At 37.3% G+C, this 22,722-nt stretch overlaps 1 protein-coding gene across 2 annotated transcripts in view; it reads right to left on the bottom strand.

Moving 5' to 3' along the window:
- NCOR1 (nuclear receptor corepressor 1) overlaps nucleotides 1-22,722 on the bottom strand; it is a 52,087-nt gene that overhangs the window by 14,903 nt on the left and 14,462 nt on the right. Inside the window, exons 11-27 of one of the 2 annotated variants that reach the window (XM_010175813.2) lie at nucleotides 22,178-22,356; nucleotides 21,654-21,708; nucleotides 20,752-20,853; nucleotides 14,550-14,680; nucleotides 13,834-14,051; nucleotides 12,250-12,312; nucleotides 11,455-11,594; nucleotides 10,587-10,713; nucleotides 9,150-9,705; nucleotides 7,315-7,444; nucleotides 6,821-7,016; nucleotides 3,370-3,530; nucleotides 2,869-2,989; nucleotides 2,669-2,770; nucleotides 2,062-2,159; nucleotides 1,112-1,280; nucleotides 403-543 (exon numbers count right to left, since the gene is read on the bottom strand). In XM_010175813.2, coding sequence (XP_010174115.1) covers nucleotides 403-543; nucleotides 1,112-1,280; nucleotides 2,062-2,159; nucleotides 2,669-2,770; nucleotides 2,869-2,989; nucleotides 3,370-3,530; nucleotides 6,821-7,016; nucleotides 7,315-7,444; nucleotides 9,150-9,705; nucleotides 10,587-10,713; nucleotides 11,455-11,594; nucleotides 12,250-12,312; nucleotides 13,834-14,051; nucleotides 14,550-14,680; nucleotides 20,752-20,853; nucleotides 21,654-21,708; nucleotides 22,178-22,356 — 2,689 coding nt within the window. The remainder of the gene's footprint in view (nucleotides 1-402; nucleotides 544-1,111; nucleotides 1,281-2,061; nucleotides 2,160-2,668; nucleotides 2,771-2,868; nucleotides 2,990-3,369; nucleotides 3,531-6,820; nucleotides 7,017-7,314; nucleotides 7,445-9,149; nucleotides 9,706-10,586; nucleotides 10,714-11,454; nucleotides 11,595-12,249; nucleotides 12,313-13,833; nucleotides 14,052-14,549; nucleotides 14,681-20,751; nucleotides 20,854-21,653; nucleotides 21,709-22,177; nucleotides 22,357-22,722) is intronic. The other variant, XM_010175811.2, reaches the window with a different exon arrangement.

Genomic DNA, 22,722 nt, shown 5'->3' with positions numbered 1-22,722 from the left:
TACTATGTCAGGGCTGAGACCAGTATTTAACTGAATGGGTGTGTCCATGGAGTCCCTGCTAGTATGACTCAATGTTTGAGCTCTGCAAGAACCTGCCGGGACTGTGGAGAGTCAGCTACATGTGTCAGAGCTAGGGAGAGGAGTAGGTGCTCACTGAATTACCTGCAGTTATGGTGACACCCCAGCAAAGAAACAGGAAAACTAGTATCTACTCCAGTCGTATTTCCAGCATGCTTTAATTGTAGTGGTTATTGCATGGATTTGGTTAGAAATGTAAGATTTAAATCTAATTTCTCTTTTAGTCTGCTCCATAAAATAATTCTAGATACTCTTACATCAATGCCAAACTTGGCATTTGTGTTTGGATAAAACACAAACCACCTTGGAAGCAGCTGTTTTTACCTTCCAGTGGTGCAGACACTGGAGACTCCCGCATTGACATTCCTTGCTTTATATTTCCTTCCATTGTATCATAGCTTCTCTTTAAACCAATTTCATGAGCAGTTCTTGGACTCCTTGTTCCTTCACGAACATTTTTAATAGCTGGCAAAATTTACAACAGTGTGGTTAGGAAATGTGGACAAAAAAAGGACCCATGAGCATTACATTTAATGAGACCATAGGTCATTAATACTTTAACAACACAACTTCAATAGAATATTGTAACACTAGATCTCAACCTTAAAAAATATATTTTTTAACAAAATATAATAGATATTTGTTCAGTTCGAAATTTATCAATATTTCAATTGAAGTTCAATGCTACATTTCTTCTGATTTTAATACAGATAATTTTAAACTTGCTTGTTTAACCTTCCAAAATAAACATGTTCCATGTTCAAAAATTGGAAATAAATGGCACAGAAATTAAACAGTATAACTATTTAAAATACATAGTACAGGAGGCTCTTGAGAGCATCGGCACAATTTCTGGATTACTTTCATTCTTATACCCCCAAAAACACATGCAGGTTAATACTTCTCCCAGATGGCACCCCAGGAACTGAGGTTTATACTTGCCCATTTGGAAGCAGATACTTCAGCTATGGATTATAAAAGCAGAACCTGCTGCAGCCTTGACTTTGCTCAGGTAGGATACAAAAATACTCACTATCATAAGATAAAATGTGACCACTTTTGCCTTCATAAATAACATGGCCTTTGGCCGAAGCTTCCTCTCGGCACTTCTCTGGGCTGCTGTCCTCCGTAGCCAGCCGGGTGATAGTTCCCTTCAACAATGCATCAGCTGCTATGCCAGACTGGGACAGAGCTGGTGTACCCTGCATTTAAATCAAATAAATATAATTCAGAACACATGTATTTATTTAAGACACTGGGGAGCAGTGAAAGGAAAAAAAAAAACCCAAAGCACAACATTTTTTGGATCTAGAAAATTATTACTTTATCAAGCAGTACAGCTTAAACTTCTGCCTCTATTATTAGACATTTAACCTAAATTTTAGTAAGATTATCTGTAGGCAATTTGCTACCTTGTTAGAAAACATCGACCCTAGAACACTGTTTTGGGGGAAGATAGCATATACCACATACCTAATGGTGCTATTAGGTTTTATTTCTACCCAAAGTAACGAAACCTACCCTTCTCCAAAGAAAATTGTTCCTATTGCTCTCTTTAACTACAGATCCCAAATCAACCAAAATAGTAGCACTTAAAAAATGATGAGACAAAAGGGCTTAATTTACCTTTCTGGCTTTAAACAGCATCTGTGCAAGACTGGTTACAATTGATTTTAATATTTGAACTCAGGTGTGATGCTATTTTCATGGAAGTTGCTAATAAGCCTTCAGTTAGATATACCAAAGGCTCTGCTGATTCTACTGAAAAAGTTTGAAGACTTATGTACATGAAGATGAAATCATGGTAACACTGACTTCAGCAATAGTGGCATTTGACCACCTGATTGTAGTAAAATTTCTTTTTTCAAGGCAGTTCCTACTCTGTGATATTAATTTGCTTTTTTAGACATGCAAATACATTCACGGTGATGGTTTAAATATGCTGGTTTGCTACAGTCTCCTCAGTAAGGAGGGAAAAAATACCTGAGTTATGGAGCCTCTCAAAGAAGGAATGGTCTCAACAGAAACTTTATTGGTTGGAGTTCCTCGTGTTATACTTCCCTCCTGTATCGTTGTGGTACCTGATTTGAAATAAGAGAACCTGATAAATAAGAGAATAAAAGAAGTAGCTACTCTATTTGAAATAATTAAAAACTCTACTGAGAACTGTTAGTTTACACTAAAATACAGGGAAAATTTCAGTTTAACAGTGTGTATTTGAGGCAGTTGCACTATTTCCTCTTTTAACATAGGCTTTTACAGACTAAAATTCTTTTACAGTCTTATGTGAAACCATTAATCCATGGTATTTAGTTTCTTTTCTTTTGATGTATTTGGATTTCACATCTATTGCTCTGAACATGCTCTAGTGAACAACTTAATTTTGAAATTGGCATGCCTTGAAACAAATGTTTTTAAATGAGACATGCAGTCAGAAGGAGCTAGCTACAAATACACGTGGCTTGGAAAACAGAGAGCAGATTAATCATATAATACTTAAAAAAACCCACTTCAGCAGTTTGAGCTCTAGAAGTTAATTCTCTCAGTTTCCTCAGGCTCTAACAAAGTTTCTTAATCTGTATGACTTTACCTCGAACCACACTTTCATGTTGTGCCCTGACCAAGAGTCCCTCAGGTTGGGAATTCTGACTTCTGGGAGAGAATTCTTCTTGTTTGATATAGGGCAGGGAAGCTATTCAGAAAAAGAAAAAAGTTGTTTTGTTTTTTTTTCTTTAATTATGAGTTATTAAATAATCTATATAAAACACATGTCAGCTTTTCTTTTCTTACCAGATTTGGCTGACTCCTGCTGCCTTGGCAGCCCAAGAGATATGGAACCCACTGATGGCTTTGCAGTTTCTTGGGTGTAGGAAGCTTGACTATGGGATGTTAAGTAAGTGCCAGGTGTTCCCTGAAACAACAAATATATGTTAATTCTTGTTTCTGAAAACAAAGATTCCCATCTATGTATAAAAGAGAACGCTAATATGACTATGATCCTTTCTTGTAATGCCACAGTACACCACTGCAAATTATCAAAGTGCAGAACACCCAGAATTTAGTGACACTGTTAGTTTGGAGAAGCAGTTCACCTTAAGTGGACATCCTCAACCGTGCCACTAAATGTAAATAACTAAAACATGTTCCATGTAATTCCTGGACTTTTAGAGTTGGCATGTATAGCTCTCAACTGTTAATGCTGTGAACGTATAACCAAGTACAAGATGTTGAAGGCTGGTGAAAGGGCAAAAAATGGATTTAAGCACAGATTTTCAGAAATTCTTCTCTTACTTGTGAGATTGAGCCTCCCATGATGAAGGAAGGTTTTTCTGATGGCACACTTGTTTTGGAGGATGGAATGAGTGGTGGCGGCGGTCTGGTGGGTCTGGTTGTTGGAAGGCGGACTCCTTCAGGTATATTGGTTATTACTTGGTGAGGTGCTGGCTGGAGAACTTGGGGAAAAAAAAAGTACATTAAATATTACAGTCTGTTTCAGCCCTACTAGTTGCTAGGGAGACAAGAACAACAGAAATAGAACAATTCATCTGACAATTTCTGTAGGGAATTGCCTCACAATACCCAAAAACTATCTAGCTGTATTTCCAGCTCTGAAATTCACTATGCCCAAGTGAATTTACACATAGAAACTGAATAGAGAATATATAACCTTGCATCAAAGCTCAAAAAGAAATGCTCAAAGCTGCACTGTAGAATTGCAGACTCTGAAAACTAAACTTTTAAAAATAACAGCCCAAGGTACATTCAAATTTATTGTTTTTCTCCTGTTTTTAAAGAAAGGTATTATTCTTTAAATGGAATGCAGCTGAGTCAAGTATATTCTAAGCCTCCTTGATTTTTGTCTTTTCTTAGCATGATATAATACTCTGAAGGGAAAAGCAATAATCCAAGTTTCAGAATTAAGATTTGTCTGTTATTTCATTGTTTTATAAAACATTTGGACTATAATATTAAGCAATTACTGTGAGAAACTAATGCCAAGGACAACAGCAACTTTCTCTTTTCCTTAATTCCCATCTTCATAAGGAAGGCCACCCATGAACATGACAGTACTTGTATTAAGATGAAAAACATCTTAATGTTCTAACACTTTTTAGATCATCCTATTTACTTAATAAAATAAATGTTACACAGCAAATGCAGCAATAAAGAATAAAAATATAACCTCACTGGAGCAAGAAAAATACCAAGCACCTGTTTACATGCACAGACAGAAAACAATCTGTTTTTTTCTTCTGTTAGGTCACAAAGTGTTTATAGAATAATTTGACACTACATCAAGTGACAGAAGTTCAGCTTCCAATGAAAGACTAACAAAATATTTACCTGGTGGGACACTGTAGCGAGCTGCATTCATATCAGGCTGGGGAGAGGCTTTATTGACTTCTCTTGGAGACAGCCTGTATGGTGATGCTGACCTTGTTGCTGTAGTCTGCACTTGGGCTTCCTGTTCTATTGCTCGTTTGACCTCAACATAGGGCATATAGGCCACTGGTTTTCCTGCAAAGGTTAAAGTTATCAGAAAGAAAAGAACCCTGGATTAGAGATTAGTCAAAAGGTCCAGTTTACAGCACAATTTTAACCAAGGGCCTACTCCAAGGTCAGATGTATTCATCAGGTACAAATGTTTCAATTAAAAAGTAGTATTAAGTTACAACTTAATTTTATATGTTCCTATGCCTATACTTTTAAATCCAAAACTTTGAAAAAAACTTTCTCATACTTTTTATATGTGAAAAACAGCATCTGGTTCCTTTAGGTCCCTTAAGTAAAAGCTCTGCTATTGAAAAAGATTTAATTTTAAGAAGATTCCTTCCCAAATCCTGTGCGTTGGCCAGCTTTACATGCAACTTCAGCCAGACTCATATGCCAGTCCCACCAGACAAAAAGCTTCCCTTCCTTGTTTACTTGCCCAGAGAAGTTACAAATCAAATTTCAAATACCAATATTGCCCATCAATGGTGTTTAAAGGGAAAATATATTTTAACTGCATTTAGGAAATGAAAAATCCAGTACCAGAACTTCACAAATTCTTTTTCCTTGGCAAAGGACAATTTAAGTATTCAAAATTACGGGCTAGAACAAGTCTACTGCAGCTGTGAAATTAGATCTTTAACCTTCTTAATAGCTTTCTAAAGGATCTTTACTATTTTATTTCATGGTAAAGTACTGTGTAGGTTGTTATAAGCCAATTCAACAACAGGCTCTTTAGTCTGACAAGATGCCCCACACCACAGGTATTGTTCTGATGTAGGCAATGCACTGTTTAAAGCAGTCTGTGGGCTCTCTGCTGCACACAGCTGTGGGTGGACAAGCTCCATGCACACAGTATATCTTAGGAAGTAGCTGTTTTAACTATCTGATGACATCTCAGCCTCTTCTAGTTTTCAGATTAAGATGTCCAGGCTTGTAGAACCTATTTACATTGACCGTGTTATCCCTCCCTCCCTGTCTCCCTCAATAACCACCTTAATTTTTGCTGGCAGAGACTTCACCTCAGAACTTTCCCACACTTCATAGTATCATACTGTAAATGCCAAGAGTTATTCACGTACCATTTCAGTTAAATGGTATTTTTAAGCAATCCCAGACTCACCACCTAAAGAGGCAACTTCCCTTCTCACTACACTAACAGGCAAAAAATTGGTTATGTTTCTTTCATTTTACTTAGGTAAAAGTAATTAAAGTGAAGCATTTTCAGAAGATAATTTAAAATTGTTATGCACATTAAATACAGAATATTTGGGTTTCAAAGAACATGATAGTTTATGTTGCTAATACTGTAGAGACAACAGAAACAACAGACAAGAATACAAAATCCAAAAACGCAGAATTATACAGCTTTGAGATCTCTAACATTGTAACATTCAGCACATTAATCTCACTTGGTTTATTTCCTTGTTACAATGTAAAGTTTGTGGACCTATAACTTTTCTAATAAAGAAAGTTGAGGTAAAAGTTACACACTGAGTACAGAACTGGGCCTCCAATATGATCTGCTTTTTTTGCACACAAAAAAGGCAAATCTTCTGCTAAACTGTTCGTAATTTGCAAGCTGTCGACAGAATTAAAATAATTTCTGTTCAAAGAATGAAAATATAGCCAATATATAGTGGTTATTAGTATATATATATATACACACACTATATATATACATTAATATATATTAGTATCCTCTATATATACAAAAGCAACCAACCATCATATTCCCAAAGGACTGAACCTTTCACACAGCCCTTCTGCAGACAGAGAGGCCAGAGTATGACAGTTCTAAGAAACTTTTGTGCCCTACTTCAGGGCTCAAGGCCCACGTACGTACTCCAATGCAGTAAAACCTTCCTTTTAATTGTGCTCATACTCGTTAGCAATTCTCTCCAGTTTCACCTTAAGCTTCTGAAAGGGGTTCCCCCTGAACACACAGTTATCGGGGTCCTCTCACTTGCACACCTCATCTTTTTGAGTCTCTCTCTGCCAGAACAACTCATTTTTGGATTTCACCCAAATGGAGCCAGATTTTCTGCCTTATCTAAAGGGGCTACGAGATAGTTCTCCAACAGTGTAACTGCAGCAGGATCTCTATAGTAGACAGGTTTCTTCAATCAAGTGCCACCAAAAAGCAATAGTTAATTATTGTACACTAAACTTTCATTCTTAAATGAGGCAGCAGTGTAACACATGGACACAAAATCAGGGTTATTTCCACGACAGATGTGAAAACACCTACCTTCCCACTCAACACTAGGGCTCTTGGAAGTGCCACAAGGGCTTACAGCACTTCGATACTCCAGATCCAGCTGCTCTTGCCTCTGGCGTTGCTCCTCCAGCAGCGCTGACTCGTGCATTGCTTTAATGTGCCGTTGATACAGCGCATAACCACTCACTGGTGTTCCAACAGGAACAGTGCAGGGACTGCAGGAAACCTACGAGGAGGGGAAGGTATTAACACCAGGTACATTAACACAGGTACTTCCTAGGGCAACTATCTTGCTCGATGCCTCCACTGCAGCAGCTGCAGTCTGAGTGTTTCAAATAGTCCACACCTGTTTTTAAGCTATTACTTGTGTATCTGTACTTAACTTACTTTCCCCCTCAAAAGTATGATAACAAAGCAAATGATACATTTCTTCATTTGCTTCATGATTTTTTGCTGCTCTAGTGTTGTGACTGGTTCTAGGGCCAACAGATACTCCTTCAAATATCACTTAAAGCACCCCATACCATAGGTGGTATGACAGCAGCTCGGTGGTGAAGCTGTTGCAGGTCCATCTGCCCTTGCTTTATCGTGGATGATACCAGTATTGACCCAGTGGGATTTAACAGTGAGGGCTTTGACTCCCTGCTGAAGATACTGGAAAGAGAGACAGAAGGAAGGGAAAAATGTCACTAAAAAGACCAAGATTAAACATCTTTAAAAATTTACTGGCAAGAGTATGCCACTCAGCTTCAAAAAACCAACACATATAAGACACTGGACAAAGAGCTGAAAGATCAGAATCACGTGGTGTTTTGTCCCACAGCACATCTGGTAGAATACACAACGTGCTTCTGTATTTTTATAATACACAGAAATATCAAAATAAGTGTTCAGAATCTCCAGTACCAGAAATTTATGTATGTAGTTTCTATATGCACAGTACTGTAGGAATGCAATCTTCTTTATAAAGAAAGCTTGGGGGGGGGGGGGAGGGGAAGGGAAGGGAAGTACTAGATATTTTTAGTCCACAGGAAATAAATAAACAGTAATATACGTAGACTACTTTCACTTATATTTGTGAAGTAGAAAGACATTGTCTGAAGAGGCAAGAGAGTGCAGAAACACCATCAAGTGCACTCTTCCAAAGGCTACATGCAGAACAAGGATACTGGATACTTTTGACATTTAATATCTATCCTTGGTACTGTGTGTATATTAAGAGCACTGAGAGGGAGGGGGCAGTAGCTCCCATGTTACGCTATGGTTACATAGGAATTGCACCAACAGAACCCTAAAAAGACTTCAAACATCATCAGTGCTGTCAGCCACCCTCCAAAAGACAAATGGTTCCAAAGACATGCGGCGTTGTCCATTTAAAACCCTATAAACTCATGTGGGTTATCCCCAGTGTTTAGGGCCAAGTTCCCAGGAACTAAGAAGTTTGCACGAAGACATCGTACACTTTGGAGAAAGAGGTCATCCATTCCTCAGGACACTTGCCTGTTAATTTATGAACACTGACTGGTAAGAGTGAGAAATACTTCCACTACTCTATTATTAATAGCCTTCAAGAGATTCACTTCTACTGATTGATATAACATGGCTCATGACAGCAATTGGGTACAGGACTCTAGAAGTTATACAAGCAAATAGACATGAAAAGTTAAAAGGTAACTAAAATACCAACATTTTATGCTCCCAGAATTTTTTTTTTTTAAAGCAAGTTTTCTCTCCTACTAAAAGATACATCCAGGCTGTTTTCCCTGGCAAATTCAAGGAGTTTTGGATACATTCTACTAAACTGAATTTGTGAGAGCAAGAATCAATTAAAACAACTCAATTTTTGGTTCTACATTCCGTTTTTCACTAAAGGGAATGGAGAGCCCATGTACAATCCCACAGGAATCAATCACACTATAAAAAAAAATATTCCAAATCTACTTCTGAATGTGTAGATTTGTTCGTAAGAATTTTGTAAAGGCAACAAACAAAACCAAATCAAAGCAAAGAACTCCAGTACAGAACCAGTTACATGATCACCATTGAATTTCTTAGTGGATAGATGGGACCTACCTAATCAGTTTATCATGATGGAATTTTGCCTTTCCCTGCCTTAGAAGGCCCTTACTTTGGCTTTTCATTAAAGAAAATATATATATATATATAAAATAATTAAAAAATCAACATTTCTCTCTGTTGCACTTACAGCAAAGAGTCTTGAGAAATTCTTTCCCTCGTAGAAACTCATTACAAAAATGTAACAACTGATCAACAGGTTTTGGATCACTGTTAAGTAAAACTGCTTTTTAAACAACCTCTTAAAGATGGCAATATTTGAACACTAAACAATTAAACTCACCCTTGTCTGTCAGGTTCTCCATCAACTTCCTCATCAGCACTACAGGTGGCACTTGAATCATTATCTGAATGGGATTCTTGTCTTGCTGCATTAATTTGTTGTGACAGAGTATAGTCCATTTCCTCTGGTTCTGACTTTTCCTTGGGTTTCTCCATATCTCTCTCTTTGGTATCACTCTCTATTTTCACTTGAATATTCTCTGGTAACCTCATTTCAGTCTCTACAGGCTCTACTTTGGTATGCACTGGAAGAGTAATCACAGGCTTAGCTTCAACTGGATGGCTTCTACTGTCAACCTCCATAGGCTCTTCTGCCTCATTAGTTATTTCTTCCTTAACCTGGGGCTCAGGGTGCTGACTTTCAGCTGTTGATACACTTTGGGCTGTTAAGGAGGGAGATGTGCTGGTTGCAGGTTTAATGGTAGATTCTTGTTCTGTTGCTGCCTCAGTGGTAGCTTTCGAAGCAGTACTCTCAGATGGAGCTTCTTCACTTGGTTTAGCAGGCTCTGCTGGAGTTGGAGATGGAGCACTTTCTGTATCAGAACTATTTTCAGCACCTGGGGGGGTGGGGGGGGGAAAGCTTTGTCATAAAGGTTCAACATTAATGAAATCTAACTAGGCTTTGATGAACTGCTTCTTTAGAATAATCAAATATATGTCTGCTGTCCCAAAACACAACAAGACAATTGCCCTGAAGAATAAACTCACAGAGGGAGAGTAACCAAAAATTACCAGATACAGGTTAAGGAGGGAGACTGGAATTATAGAAATAAGACTACTTAGCTATCTCGGATCTTAGAGGGAGTCAGCCAAGTAAACTCTTGTGCACATGTCAGAGACTTGGCACTTCCATATATGATGCAGCTTTACTACAAGACTGGAGTCAACATTCACAGAACCTAAGGCGCAGTTTTCATGATTTCAATTAACATGTTTTAGAGGCATCACTGCCAGAAATGGCAAAACACTGATTTTACATGAAAATCAGTCGCATTTTATAGACATGTTGATTTGCAACTCTTGCTGCAAGTTAACAATTCTAGTTTACTTCTTTTCTGAATCACCATTGTTCTCTTGAAAATGTCATTTTTGCTCTGTGAAAGGTGTAAACAGCATTGACAGCTGGATGCCCAAGGGTATTGAGTTTTGCTGTAAGGAAACTTCCTCCTCATTTTAGCCTAGTTCATGAACTCCCTAATACTATAAATACCTTTAGATAAATAAAAACATTCATGAAAAACTATGGCAACATCTTAAGCCTGCTCAATACTAAAAATGCTTTTCCCCCTCCAGTGAATTCCAGATGCTAAAATCCAACTGAAACACAGTATTTGAGCACGACATTAGGAAGTGGAAACATAGCTTTCTGAACATATAACTGACATGAAACATAGGTCCCTTTTTGTGCACACACAGGCTTCCTCCCCAGAAAAGTTACCTTCACTGTCCTCTGGATTCTCTTCTTCATTAGATGCTTCAATATCTTCATCCTCCTGAGCTGACACAGTAGAAGCTACACTCTCACACTGTGATACATCTCGCTCCTCACGGGGCCTTCGTGAAGACTGATGAAGACATGATATTTAGATTATACTGAAAATTTGCAAGTATTATTTCCTTTCACATGCATACTCATTTATCAGTCTGAGGTTGAAATGAAAGACAGAGAATCTCTATTTAGCACAGATTCATTCACAAGGGCACACTTTTTCAACTTCAGGCCAGCTTTTGCTGCTCCTGACCAAAAATGAGCTTGGGAACACTGTCTCAAGATATGTTTGGGGGACAACAGAACTACTGCAGCAAACACAGACACTGATGTTCTTCACTTCAGTGAGAGAACAGTAGGTTAACACTGCAGTTTGCAAGATTCCAACACTCAGGATTCTACTTTAGATGCCCCCAAAATTTCAGTTCCTGGTCTTCTACCAATTCTCTTGCTCCCTTTTGTTAAGGTTAGTGCTTATTGAGTTTCAAGGTAACTGTTCTGCAGCGATGACCTGAACTTCTATAGTTGCTGGTCCCCTGAGGGGAAACGTGGTTTTCAGAGCACTAAGGAATTCTTCAGGCTTGAGTGTTCTATCTAATAGACAGTAAATTTTCTATTGCATTTTAAAACAAGAAGTGATTAGTATCACAGGTCAGTGAGCATCAACCACCTCTTCTAGGAGATTTATGTCACAACAAAAACAAGTAGAAAAGGAAACAAACAGTGATTGCAAAACAGTCTAAGTGAAGCATGATGAATGACTTCAGAAAGACTCCAAGTTTTCCTCTGCAAAATATTCAATGCCCACTGCACTTACCTTCTGTTTGTGCTGTTGGAGAAGGCTGTCCAGATTGTGTCTCCTTTTATAATTGAAGTAGAAGTTCTTACATTGAGCTTCACTCTTTGTCCCAACCATTTTGGCAATTGCTGCCCAGTTTCGTCCATGTTCCACTAGGCCTGTTCAAACATATAAGAACCAATATTTACTATGATAAAAAATTCAGCTATCCAAACCCAAATAAATGGAACCATGCTTATGGGAAGGTAAGATACAGAAGTACTGCTGTCCTTAGGAGAACTCGCTATGACAATGTATTTGATAACTACTTACAGAGCAAAAAAAAGCTGTCAACATGAATGTCTGCTTATGAAGCTTTCAAACTTAACTCTTTGCTGCTGCCAATATGTAACACTTCTGCTAAAATATTGATTTTATGCATAAAATTTACAGGTAACAGAATCTGACACATGAATGGACATGTTACATTAGCTTTTCTACGAAAAGAATGTCTTATACAAAAGGAATTTTTGTAACTTTGAAGCACCTTACTTTGAAAATTTACATATGACATACACACCTTTATCTGTTTCAGATTTCTCTGGACTAAGTACAACATCACACAGTTCAAAGTAGCCCATATGAAAAAAGCAGTCAACATGACTCTCAAAAATGGTTTTGCCTATTGAATATGTTTGCCTTTTTTTTTTTTTTAATTCCTTCAGCACAGTGTTGCAAAAAAATCACAGCACTTATACTCAGTAGTTCAGTAAATTATCATAGCTTTGTAAATACAAGTATTCAGAAGTCAGTAAAAAACTTTACAAAGTTTACCTTTCTTAGCAACTTCCATTTCTTCTTCTGTCCAGCGAGATGTCTCCACAGGCTCTGTAGAAGCTGAAAGAAAAATAAAGACACTTAACAGAGAAAAGACCACGATTCACTATTATGGCACCAATCATGCATCCCATAATCAACTAAGCTATTTACATTAAGGCTTGTTGAAGTCACTTGGGAAAGCTGCTCTTGTCAGTATCAATCTCTATTAAACCAAGCTAGAGACATCGTAGGAACCACCACAATCTCAGCAAAGCAAACTGTTCAAAACTACCCTGCCTACAAAACTCTGATTAATTATCTGTCAAGAAAGACTTGTAACTTAGTTGTATTTATCAATAACATTTTGTTTAAACTGTCAATAATTACCACCAACTACCACAAGCAGAGATCCACCATGCTTTAAGCTAGTTCCATCTTATTTCACTGACTGCTGTGGAAAGGACTGAAGGTTATTTTTCAGTTAATGGTATTAGGCTGCAACAGCCTCCATTTCCTTTTCCTAAAATCTGCCACTACGCACAGCATGCAACAGGGACCCTTCAACAACTCTCTTTAACAATTAATAAAAGTAGCACACTCTAAAAGTATCTGATCCACTGAAAAGCTATTTTGTTTTTTCCAGAAAACCCTGCAAAAATGGTTTTACAAAAAACAAAAGCAAAAACCACTATTGCCTTAGTCTATCTGCTGACAAAAAAAATCCCAATTGAGCAAGAATGTCTATCACCATCTCTGATGTTTACAGTTAAATGAGAACTAATTTGCCCACCTACTCTGTTCTTTAGGCTATGCAGAATATCTGAGCAACAAAAGAGTTGTTAACAAATTCTGTAATAGCAGCTGCCTGCAACTACCCAGTTGAAGAGTGAAGAGCTTGGAGCAACAAACTTTGCCACAGCAAAGCACTGCAAGAAAAAAAAAAAACAAAAACCAACAACAACAAAAAACCCCTGCCTCACCATCCTGGATAATTATTTACTAGCCAGAAGGTATTCTGTTTGCTAGTATTTCTGCACCACCACACATTATGCTAGCCTTTTCAGAAATGCAGTTAGAGATAGTGTAGTCTATTAACCACACATGCCAAGAGAGTAACATTTTATTTTAAAGAAGTCTCTTGCCATCTAATGCAGAAACAACAACAGCAGCAGCTTGCTAGGGTCTATTTCAGATTATAAAACTCCCTAAACTACTCAAATATCAGACCTACTTATTTAACAATAACCTCTGTGAGCTATAGCCTGTAAGTCAATCTGCGTCAGAGGCATTTGGATCACTACAGATCCATCATGAACCCTGCAAAGAGAGAAAACGTCGTTACCACAGAAAGGCTGAACTGCCTTTTCTTTTCCCCACGTGGTTCTAACAGTCATCTGATTACACATACACTATTCATGAAGTTACACTCGTGAAGTTTAACAGCACCACACAGCCACAACATTATAAGCAGGTCTAAGAATAAAGAAGTAATACTAAATAGAAAAAAAAAAGTGCACTGCACACACAGAAAACAGCCTTATGTCAGTGAAGAGCCTGACAACCAGATGGGTCCCCAAGTGTCCTATAAATGCTACTCACAAGGTTCTGGTGGGGGTGGAAGAGGCGGTGGTGGTTCTTCAGTGGCTGCAGCTGCAGCAGCATTTGCTTGTGCAGCTTCATTTGTCATCGATCTGGTGATTCTGCCCTTACGACGACCTTGACTATTGGCAGTTTTTCGGCCCCTAGGAGTGGCCTGCTCCCTTTCCTCTGTTTCCTCTGGTGCAACTTCAGTTTTGTCCTTTTCTTTGGTATTCTCTCTGGGAGTAGTTAAAATACAATTCAGTCATATTCAGATAGCCATTATTGACAGATATTCCTGAATACCAGCGTAAAATAAACAGACAAACAAAAAAAACCACAAACAAAACTCCACAAACCCAAAAGGCACCTTTAGTGAAACACAATTCACTTACTGCCCATAATTTAGATTGCTAGAGAATAATATATATACACAATATTTTCAACTTCAAAGAAAATACAAACACTGTGATAAAACACAGAAAAAACCCTAAACCAACAAGATATGAAAATTATTACATGTGCAAAAAAATAATCCCATGGCTTTTTCCAACAGTCTGATTATGATTAGTTCAGCAAGACAGAGAAATTCATATCTCCAAAAAATTGTTAAATGCACAAAACCTAACCTAAATAGGAACAGTTTTCTGTCCAGATGTCACTGTCAGGGTAATGCAAATCTTTGCAAAAAACTGCAGTCTGGGGTGAATTAGTGCATTTTCAGTACATATACTTACTTAGACTCCTCCTTCTCATCCTTTTCCTCCTCATCTTTCTTTTCCTCCTCTTTTTTCTCTGCTTTTTCTGCTTTTTCCTCTTCTACTTTCTCTTCTACCTTTTCTTCTTGAGAAGGACGAGCAATTTGTTGCTGAAATGAAATGGAATTTACATATTATAATAACTTAATTTATTATAACATATTATAATCACACAAAGGTACAGCAACTCATACCCAAGAGCAGCACAAACACTGATGCTGCCTTGCCTCCCACTTAATAACATGTTGTTACAGTCACTGCACAGAGGTCAACTTAACAGTAAAATGCTTCTGCCAAAAACTCTTAACACCTATCTGCACCCTGAAATCATAATGAATGGGATGTTCCAGGCATTATCTCCCAGTCTTCAGAAGTGTGATAGTTTCACTATCACAAAACCAGGACAAGAAGTCCCCTTTGCCACAGGATGTGCAGTTTCTATATATTACCTGTATATCCTCAGTACTTTTCAATTTATTTTCTCTTAGGTTTGCTCTGGTCAGCTGCCTCCTTCAGATACAGGATTTTGTTTTATAAATTCCATGGAGGTACAGGCTTCTTTTGTAGTAGTGATAATGTACATGTGTCAACCAATACATGTGCTGTTGTAAGCCACACTAAAAATGACCAGCTACGTTTTAAAAGTGCTTAGACAGGTCTGACCAACATCTTGCATCGTAATGGTGTTGCTCCTCTCAAATGTTATTTTTAACATTGTCCATTTTAAAATAGTGAAACATGATAGCTCACAACTTGGAAGCAGAAGACCTTGTAGCATGAAAATTATGACCAACTCTAAGTCATCTTCTCAAAACTGTTGTTAGTAATTATGAAATATAAGTGTTAAAAAAAAAAGGGTCAGGGATTTCAGACTTACATTTCCAGTGAATTTGCAGAACGAAAATTATAGCCTAGAATTTACTTTTTAAAAAACTATAGTCCTTATTGAGATGGTAGTTTTACAAGCACATTAAGCACTGACAAATGACAAAGTAATTACCATTCCCCATTATTATTCTAAGGAAAAGAGCACAAAATACTATTTCTGCATTCCCTGTTACAGGACTCTAGCTCTTTATCTTTCAAAGCAATCCAGATGACAACCATGTGCAAGAGTACCTCATTTGAGAAAGCACATAAATTTAAAATGAAATAAAATTAAAATTTCCAGAAGATACAATCTACTTCAAAGAGAATGTATAATGGAAGAAATTTCTGTTACTGAATGTGATCACACAGAGTTAAAAAAATAAAAATAAAAAAAAAATAATTTAAAAATTATTAAAAAATGTAAGGAAAATTTGTGGCATTGCTTTTGCTATTCCTTATCACCCACAAAATAGCCTTGGCATTCCCTGACTCTGCTGTTAGAGGTGGCCTAACATTAGACAAGCCAAATATCCTGTGATGTTTTAAGAAAGCATCAGAAAAATGACACTGCTCACACAGGGGAAAAAAAAACCAACCAAACAACAGTATTAGGGAAGATCTATCAAATGTGGCTACAGCAAAGATTTCCTTAAGTGTTAGTGTTGTTACTTTCCCTAAATATATTTAGGAGCCTAAATGTTGCTTTTTGCCATCTACAATAATTAATCTGCACATGACCAAAACATCTCACTTTCCAACACTGCTGCATTTGTACATCCATTGCTCGCCTGCAAACTCCTTCCACTCCAGGCTAAAACACCAAGCAGAAGTTGGCTGCCACTAAATAAACCATGTAACCCACTCCCCAAATTCCCAGAACCCTTACATGAAGCAAATGGTAAATTAATTAATTCTCCTGATGGACCTCAAAAGCCAGCAACCCACATCAAGCATCTAGAGCTTAATCCACATTGCCTGTTGGCGCTGAGTAGCGTCTGTAACAAGGTGATCTTCTGAGAACCACAGAAAAACCCAAACCTTCTGGACTGGGCACCACACAAGAAGAATGAGAAAAGAAAGCCTGAGGCTGCAGGGAAGGTGATAGTGGGCAGGACTCCAATTAAAGGCAAGAGGAGAGGGAGGAAGAAGAAAAAGCTCTCTTCCTCCTCTCCGAAAATACATGTTTATTTAAAATGCATGATTACAGTTTAAATTCTGCCTTAAATATATTTTCATAAGAAACTACAGAATGTAAGAGAGGGTGGGGAGTAGGATGTGGCCACACTAAGGGAACTACTCACAGGAATTTACACTGAAGGTGCTTGAATGGGTTAAACAAACCACCTTGGTCAACTGTCACCCATTCAGAAGATCTGCAATACCCAGATGCTCTCCACTCAAATTTGGAGTGTGCAGAACTGACTTGTTCCTCCCTGGGCATTAGACTCTGCAAGTCAACTTCAAAAAGCAAAATAAATGTAATATTTATAAAAAGCTACCTTTTAAACAAATACCCAAAGTACACTTGTCGACTCATGGAAAGACAAGGACAGAGAACTACCAGATTGCTGTCGTAGGACTTCATTAACTCAGACCTTACAGTCAGCTGAAGAATTCCACAAAACAGGCTTTTCTCTTTCACAGAGAAAGCAACCTTCCTAGAAATGTAGCAGCAGGTGTCACTGTTTCACTAACAAAATTTAGCTTGAAACAGTCACAAAAAGGACTTGTTTTTGATATTTTATTAATGTGAACTGGAGCAGAAACCCCTAACATTACCCACTATCATCTTGCTGCAAATTATTAGCGTTTAAGATGCTGGCATTACTTGGTTATGCAAAAACTTCCTTCAAGCAAGATGTCAGAGACATGCTAAGATAAATTATTGTCATTGTGCTAGATAGATTGGCCTCAAGAGCAAGAAGTTAAAAATTGCATTTTCAGAAGAAAAAAGAAAAAATAAAATCTGTATTTTACATATAATCTATTTACAAAACAGTTACTGAAAATCCTCTGTTCTTTTTGCTTGGCTAATTTAACATCACACTTTGTAAATAACAGGGTTCTCTATTTCACAGTGAATTTATTTAACATGCATAATCAATAGGTCAAGTGCAGGTTAAACACAAACCTTAAAACAGTTGAAGCCTCGGTCAGCGACGTACCTGCACGTTCATCTCTTGATTAAAACTTTTACTATCCAGGCAAGGGGACGGGCTTTAACTCAGGGTACGATTCAAAAGGACAAAAACCACACCAGCACCGACATCACCCAGCTCTTTAGCAGAGGCTGCCTGACCCAGCAACGTGTTTATTCCAGGAAATTGTGTCATTCTGCCACTTCAGCTGCCTGCAGCAGACTTACCCGTCTCACATACAACCTTTTAATCCCACCAGGTTCACCCGAGGTAATCCTCACCGAGCTCAGCTTGATTGGCCGTCACAGACATAGAGCAAATTTCTGTCTAGTCAGATCACTGGACTGTCCCACCTGCTGCAGAGGCACAGGGCTCCATCCACAGACACGCGTTTCTGCTGACCAGGCAGCCGGACCACAGAAACACACCCCTTACTGACTCCTGCTTCACTACCTAATTTCAATGAGAAACTTTACTGGGAGAGAACCTCCTTTCAATGTTATTCAAGGAATTCTCTACAATCGATGCAAAAGCATCTTGCAGCCAGGCTTTCTTCTAACACCATGTTAAAAACTTGGTCTTAATTTTAAAAGTCACATTTGGTTTAAGACACTCTTATTTAGTTGCGTCTCTAAGCTTTCTGGAAAAGTTTAGGTAGCATTTTATAAAAAAGCCTTTCTACACCTATTTGAGGACAAAAACGTAATAGAATTCCATAAGCCTCACATCTCTTAACTTGACATGCCTTCATCTAGCATTCAGATTCTCTAAAGAAAAAGCCCCCACACTGAGACTGGAGTCAAATTGTACTCACTACATTCTCTGACGGATTTCAGCATCATTACCACGATGAACACCACCTCACTGCAATATCTCACTTGCTTGCCTTCTAATTAACAAAAATATATGAACTATTAAGAGTTCAAGCTGAAGCACCTGTTATTGGCATAAGTACATCTTGGAGCACACCACAAATCTTACACAGCTCATGTTTGCCAATCAGCAAGGAAGTTTCAGGTTGCTACTCGGAGATATGAAAAATATCGGCTTCAAACAAAAGCTGGGGAGCGGGAGGGAGAAGGGGGGTGAACTGCATTCTGCAACTCTAAGATAAAAATTCTGGCAAGCAAGGCAGTTCAACGCTCTCAAGTTCTTTTTTTACTAGCTGTTACAGATGTTGCTAATTAATCATTAACAAAATTAAGAAATACAAATAGGATTTTTGGTACTACAGTGTTACTGACCACACTAACTACAAAACTTCTGAATTTAAACTTCCAGAAACTGTTAAATTTCCCATTTAGAATGTTTAAAGTATCTCCTTAAGTTTGCAAGTATACCTCAATATTCTTGAGATCGCTGAAGTCTGACATTTATCTGCAGCCTTACCACAGAGCACATGTTAATTGCCAAACGTTGCCCAAATTTTACTGATCTGCTGTAGTACTTAATGTGGATCAACAACTAGTAATTAAAGACCTGCAACTCTGCTAAAATTCCAAAACCAAGTACTTCTTTATATTGCCATACATTCACACTTTAATCAGAATCTTTCACCAGAACCAGTCACACAACAATACACTCTTCCTATTACAAGAACTTAACAGAAGTTCTGGTAAAATGCAGGTTATTTCCAGTACTTTTTCCCATCGCAGCAGTTCACAATTAGTCAAGAGTAGAAGCTCTAACTAAATCCTGTGCATAATGAAAATGAACTTATCCAAGCAATCCATATTTTGTAGGGTACAGACAAGTAAGTCTTCCGTGATATGATCTCTTCTCTTAGAACACCAGACCATAATTTAAAAGGTTTAAGTACGACAGCACCATAGAAGCACAACATGATGACTGGTTCTAGTGAACAGGATCAACTTATCAGCTGAAGCTGTTTGCAGCAATTTTCTTTCATATATATATATATAAAACAACAAACATTTACTGGGACACTCAAAACTTATTTGAAAACAGGATTCACATATCCTGCAGTGTAATTTTTACTTAATTTGCTGTTTTGCAGTTCAATACAGATTTGTGCAGTCACAATACCTCAAAGTCTCAACAACTTCCTCTTTAGTATCACTGCTGAGATATGACTAAATCAAACAACCCACAAGTTGCACATTTTAAGGTCTGTGGATTCCTAAAAACCTGAATCTGAGAGGACCCACCCCCATCAAGATTCAGTTCCAACAAAGCACTGGGTATTTCTTCAGCGCATCGTATCTATACTGGTTTCCAGCTGTTAAATTCATTTTAAGGACACAAACTCAAAATAACTGCAGGCTTTGTTGTTATATCCAGCACTCTCTGTTCATGTACTTTATTTCATACGTGACCTCCTTGCCTCACCTCACCACTGACGTGTCTTTCATTCTATTTTCAGTACTTCCTAAAAACCCAATAGATGCAAGGGGAAAACAGAATTGGAAGAGCAGGGCACATGTTCAGTGACTATACAGCACTCCTCCTGCTTTCTTTTAAAGAAAAAAAAGAAAAAAAGAAAAAAAGAGTCCAAAGTTTCTTCTTTTTTTTTTTGTTTTCCAATATCCACATTAACCCTGGTAGTCTAGCAAACATTTATATGCTTTCTGTATATAATATGCTGTTCTTTTCCCCTCCAAAGGCTTCCAAAATAATTCCTCCTGAATCAGCAGAATGTTTTATTTGCATGCATTAAGTTGGTCTCTTTCTTCTTGCTATGAAGTTCCAGTTTGACTTTGAGCCTGACCACCAAATAAAGATCATTATTAATTTCTGCTTTTTGACAAACATTGACATTATGGAGTGATTATATATTTCCCATTGCAAGCCACATGCTAAACCTAATTTCTGTTAGCTCCAACATAGGATTTAATGCTGGATTTTACTTCAATGTCTATGGCAGAGTCTTCAAATAAAATGACTTTTCATATTAAAAAAAAAACCAAACCCACAAATGTACAAAGGAAGAAGATATTCCATAGAATTAAAAACAAACTAACCAAGAACACTCTTGAGGTCAGGATCACTTAAATTTTAAATGGGTAAAAATGCAGTAAAGGAAAAAAAAAAATTATTTTCCCTTTCCCCACCCTGCCATGCATATAATATACTTGCTATATCAGACAGTAAGACAGCTGTAAATATTAAACATTAAAATAACAATATCCAAGTGATCAATAAATTTAAGATACCTGGTTTCTTCCCCTGCGTTTACCATAATTCCTTCGCACAAGGGCTTTATAGTTTTCATTTTTCTTGGTCAAATAATAATATAATACACAGTCGGGAACATTCTAAAGTGAAAAAGCAAAAAAAAAAAATTAGATTATACTCCTCTTAAAAATATGGTTGTAGTATTTAACTTCTCTCAACACTTAAACTTTGCAGCCCCTAGACTAAAATAAAACTCAGATTTGTTTGCTCAGCAGGGAAGGGAATTCACACACAAATATAACAATACAACTATGCATAAAATTATACTGATAAACACAAGTCTCATGTATTTATAATATCCCTCAGCTACTTCAGTCTGCACAATTTAATCTATATTAGACAACTGGAAAGTTTGAAAGCTTGTATTTTTCATAATATCTGGATGTATTCAAGAGTCTGTAAGTCTTAACAAATCCTAATTCTCCATTACTTCTTACATCAGTTCTGCAAAATCAGTTCTAAAGACTAAAATCAGTTCTAAAGACTAATCCAGCTAGCAGCAGGATGCCACTGATTTGAAAGGTGATGGCAAAATTCCTCAGAGTTAGCACAGTGGCTCAGCAGAGCCAATTATGTCCTTATCTAAACAGTGAGACAGTTAAAGAAGCTTACCTGCTTCAAAAAGAGAATGAGATCAAAACTACACGAAGTGTCATTTTCTTTTATTGTTGTCAATAGTGTCATTTCACTGACCTCTGTCAGATGTTTGCATGCACTGACTGTGTTACTGATCAAGTATTACAAAATCCTGTCAAAGTAGTAACTTCTTTTGGACTTACAATTTATTCCAGGAAGATAAAATGATGCTGGGATAAACGACTTACATTTGGAAAGTTAGGGATCCCACCCTAGGCTCTACTTATATTAAAAAAGGTCTTACCTTTCGTTCCAGGTAGGAAGCAATTAGACCAAAGTTCTTGGGATGTTGGACAAACCTTTCATAAATCAGAAATTACTTAAGTTTAACAACATAATTCATGATCAAATAAGCAAAGCAGTCTTCCAAACAATCTGATCCACCAGCAAGCCTTTGATTTACACAACTGAAATTAGTCTAAAAGGCTCATTTTTCAAATGTTGCAAATTTAGAACTAAGCACTTAAAATTAGCTAGTAGCTGATATCATGAGATCATATACCTACTCTCCTCATTTTAATATTATCACAGAACTAAAGTACTTTTGACATAATTTCTTATCTAAAGACTAAATGTATGTGAGCATACTAAGTTGAAAAATAAGTGAAGTCTAAAACTTTTGCAATGTTTCATTCATCCAGCTAAGAACATTATCAAATATTGCACAGAAGCTTCAGCATTCCTGATTTAACTGATGTTTACTGTGGGGTTAGATATTTAACTCTCATTTGAAATGTAATAAAAATAAAAGATAAGAAAGCCCATTACTTTTCCTTAAAAATCTCTTTCTCATGGTCGGTCCAGACATTCATGAACTGTCTGTCTTTATAAACTTTCATGGGATCCTCCATCAGACCATTCATATTAATAAACTTCACTCGTCTTTGTTCTGCATCAAACATCATGGGAGGAATGACAGAGAGCTGACGCATTTGTTTTTCATTATTCTACAGGCAAAGAATAAAAGAAAAAGTAAAGAATACAAAAAAGTTGCTACTAATGTTTACAGTTCTTGAATTACACAACTCTTGAAAGCTCCACCACAGTATACATTCACAGTTAATTTAAACCTTCTTTTTGTCCACTTCTTAACTCTTCCAGAAGCTGTCACTATCCCAATGAACATTTACACAGTCAGTTAAATGAAACAGTGTCACAAATGATGAAAACCTAAAATGTTGCAGGGTTTTAGAAAGCAAGAGTTTTCATGTTTGTTAGAGCTGTAAAAATACTAGGTTGTAGCAAGCCTGCGATGAACACAGAGACACATGAGAAAAATCCAGGACAGATACAATTAGGAAGCATAACCCCTA

This window comes from Antrostomus carolinensis, unplaced genomic scaffold, assembly GCF_000700745.2.
Source record: "Antrostomus carolinensis isolate BGI_N321 unplaced genomic scaffold, ASM70074v2 scaffold14809, whole genome shotgun sequence".
In the NCBI taxonomy this organism is placed as follows: domain Eukaryota; kingdom Metazoa; phylum Chordata; class Aves; order Caprimulgiformes; family Caprimulgidae; genus Antrostomus; species Antrostomus carolinensis.
This window is presented reverse-complemented; position numbering and strand designations above follow the sequence as displayed.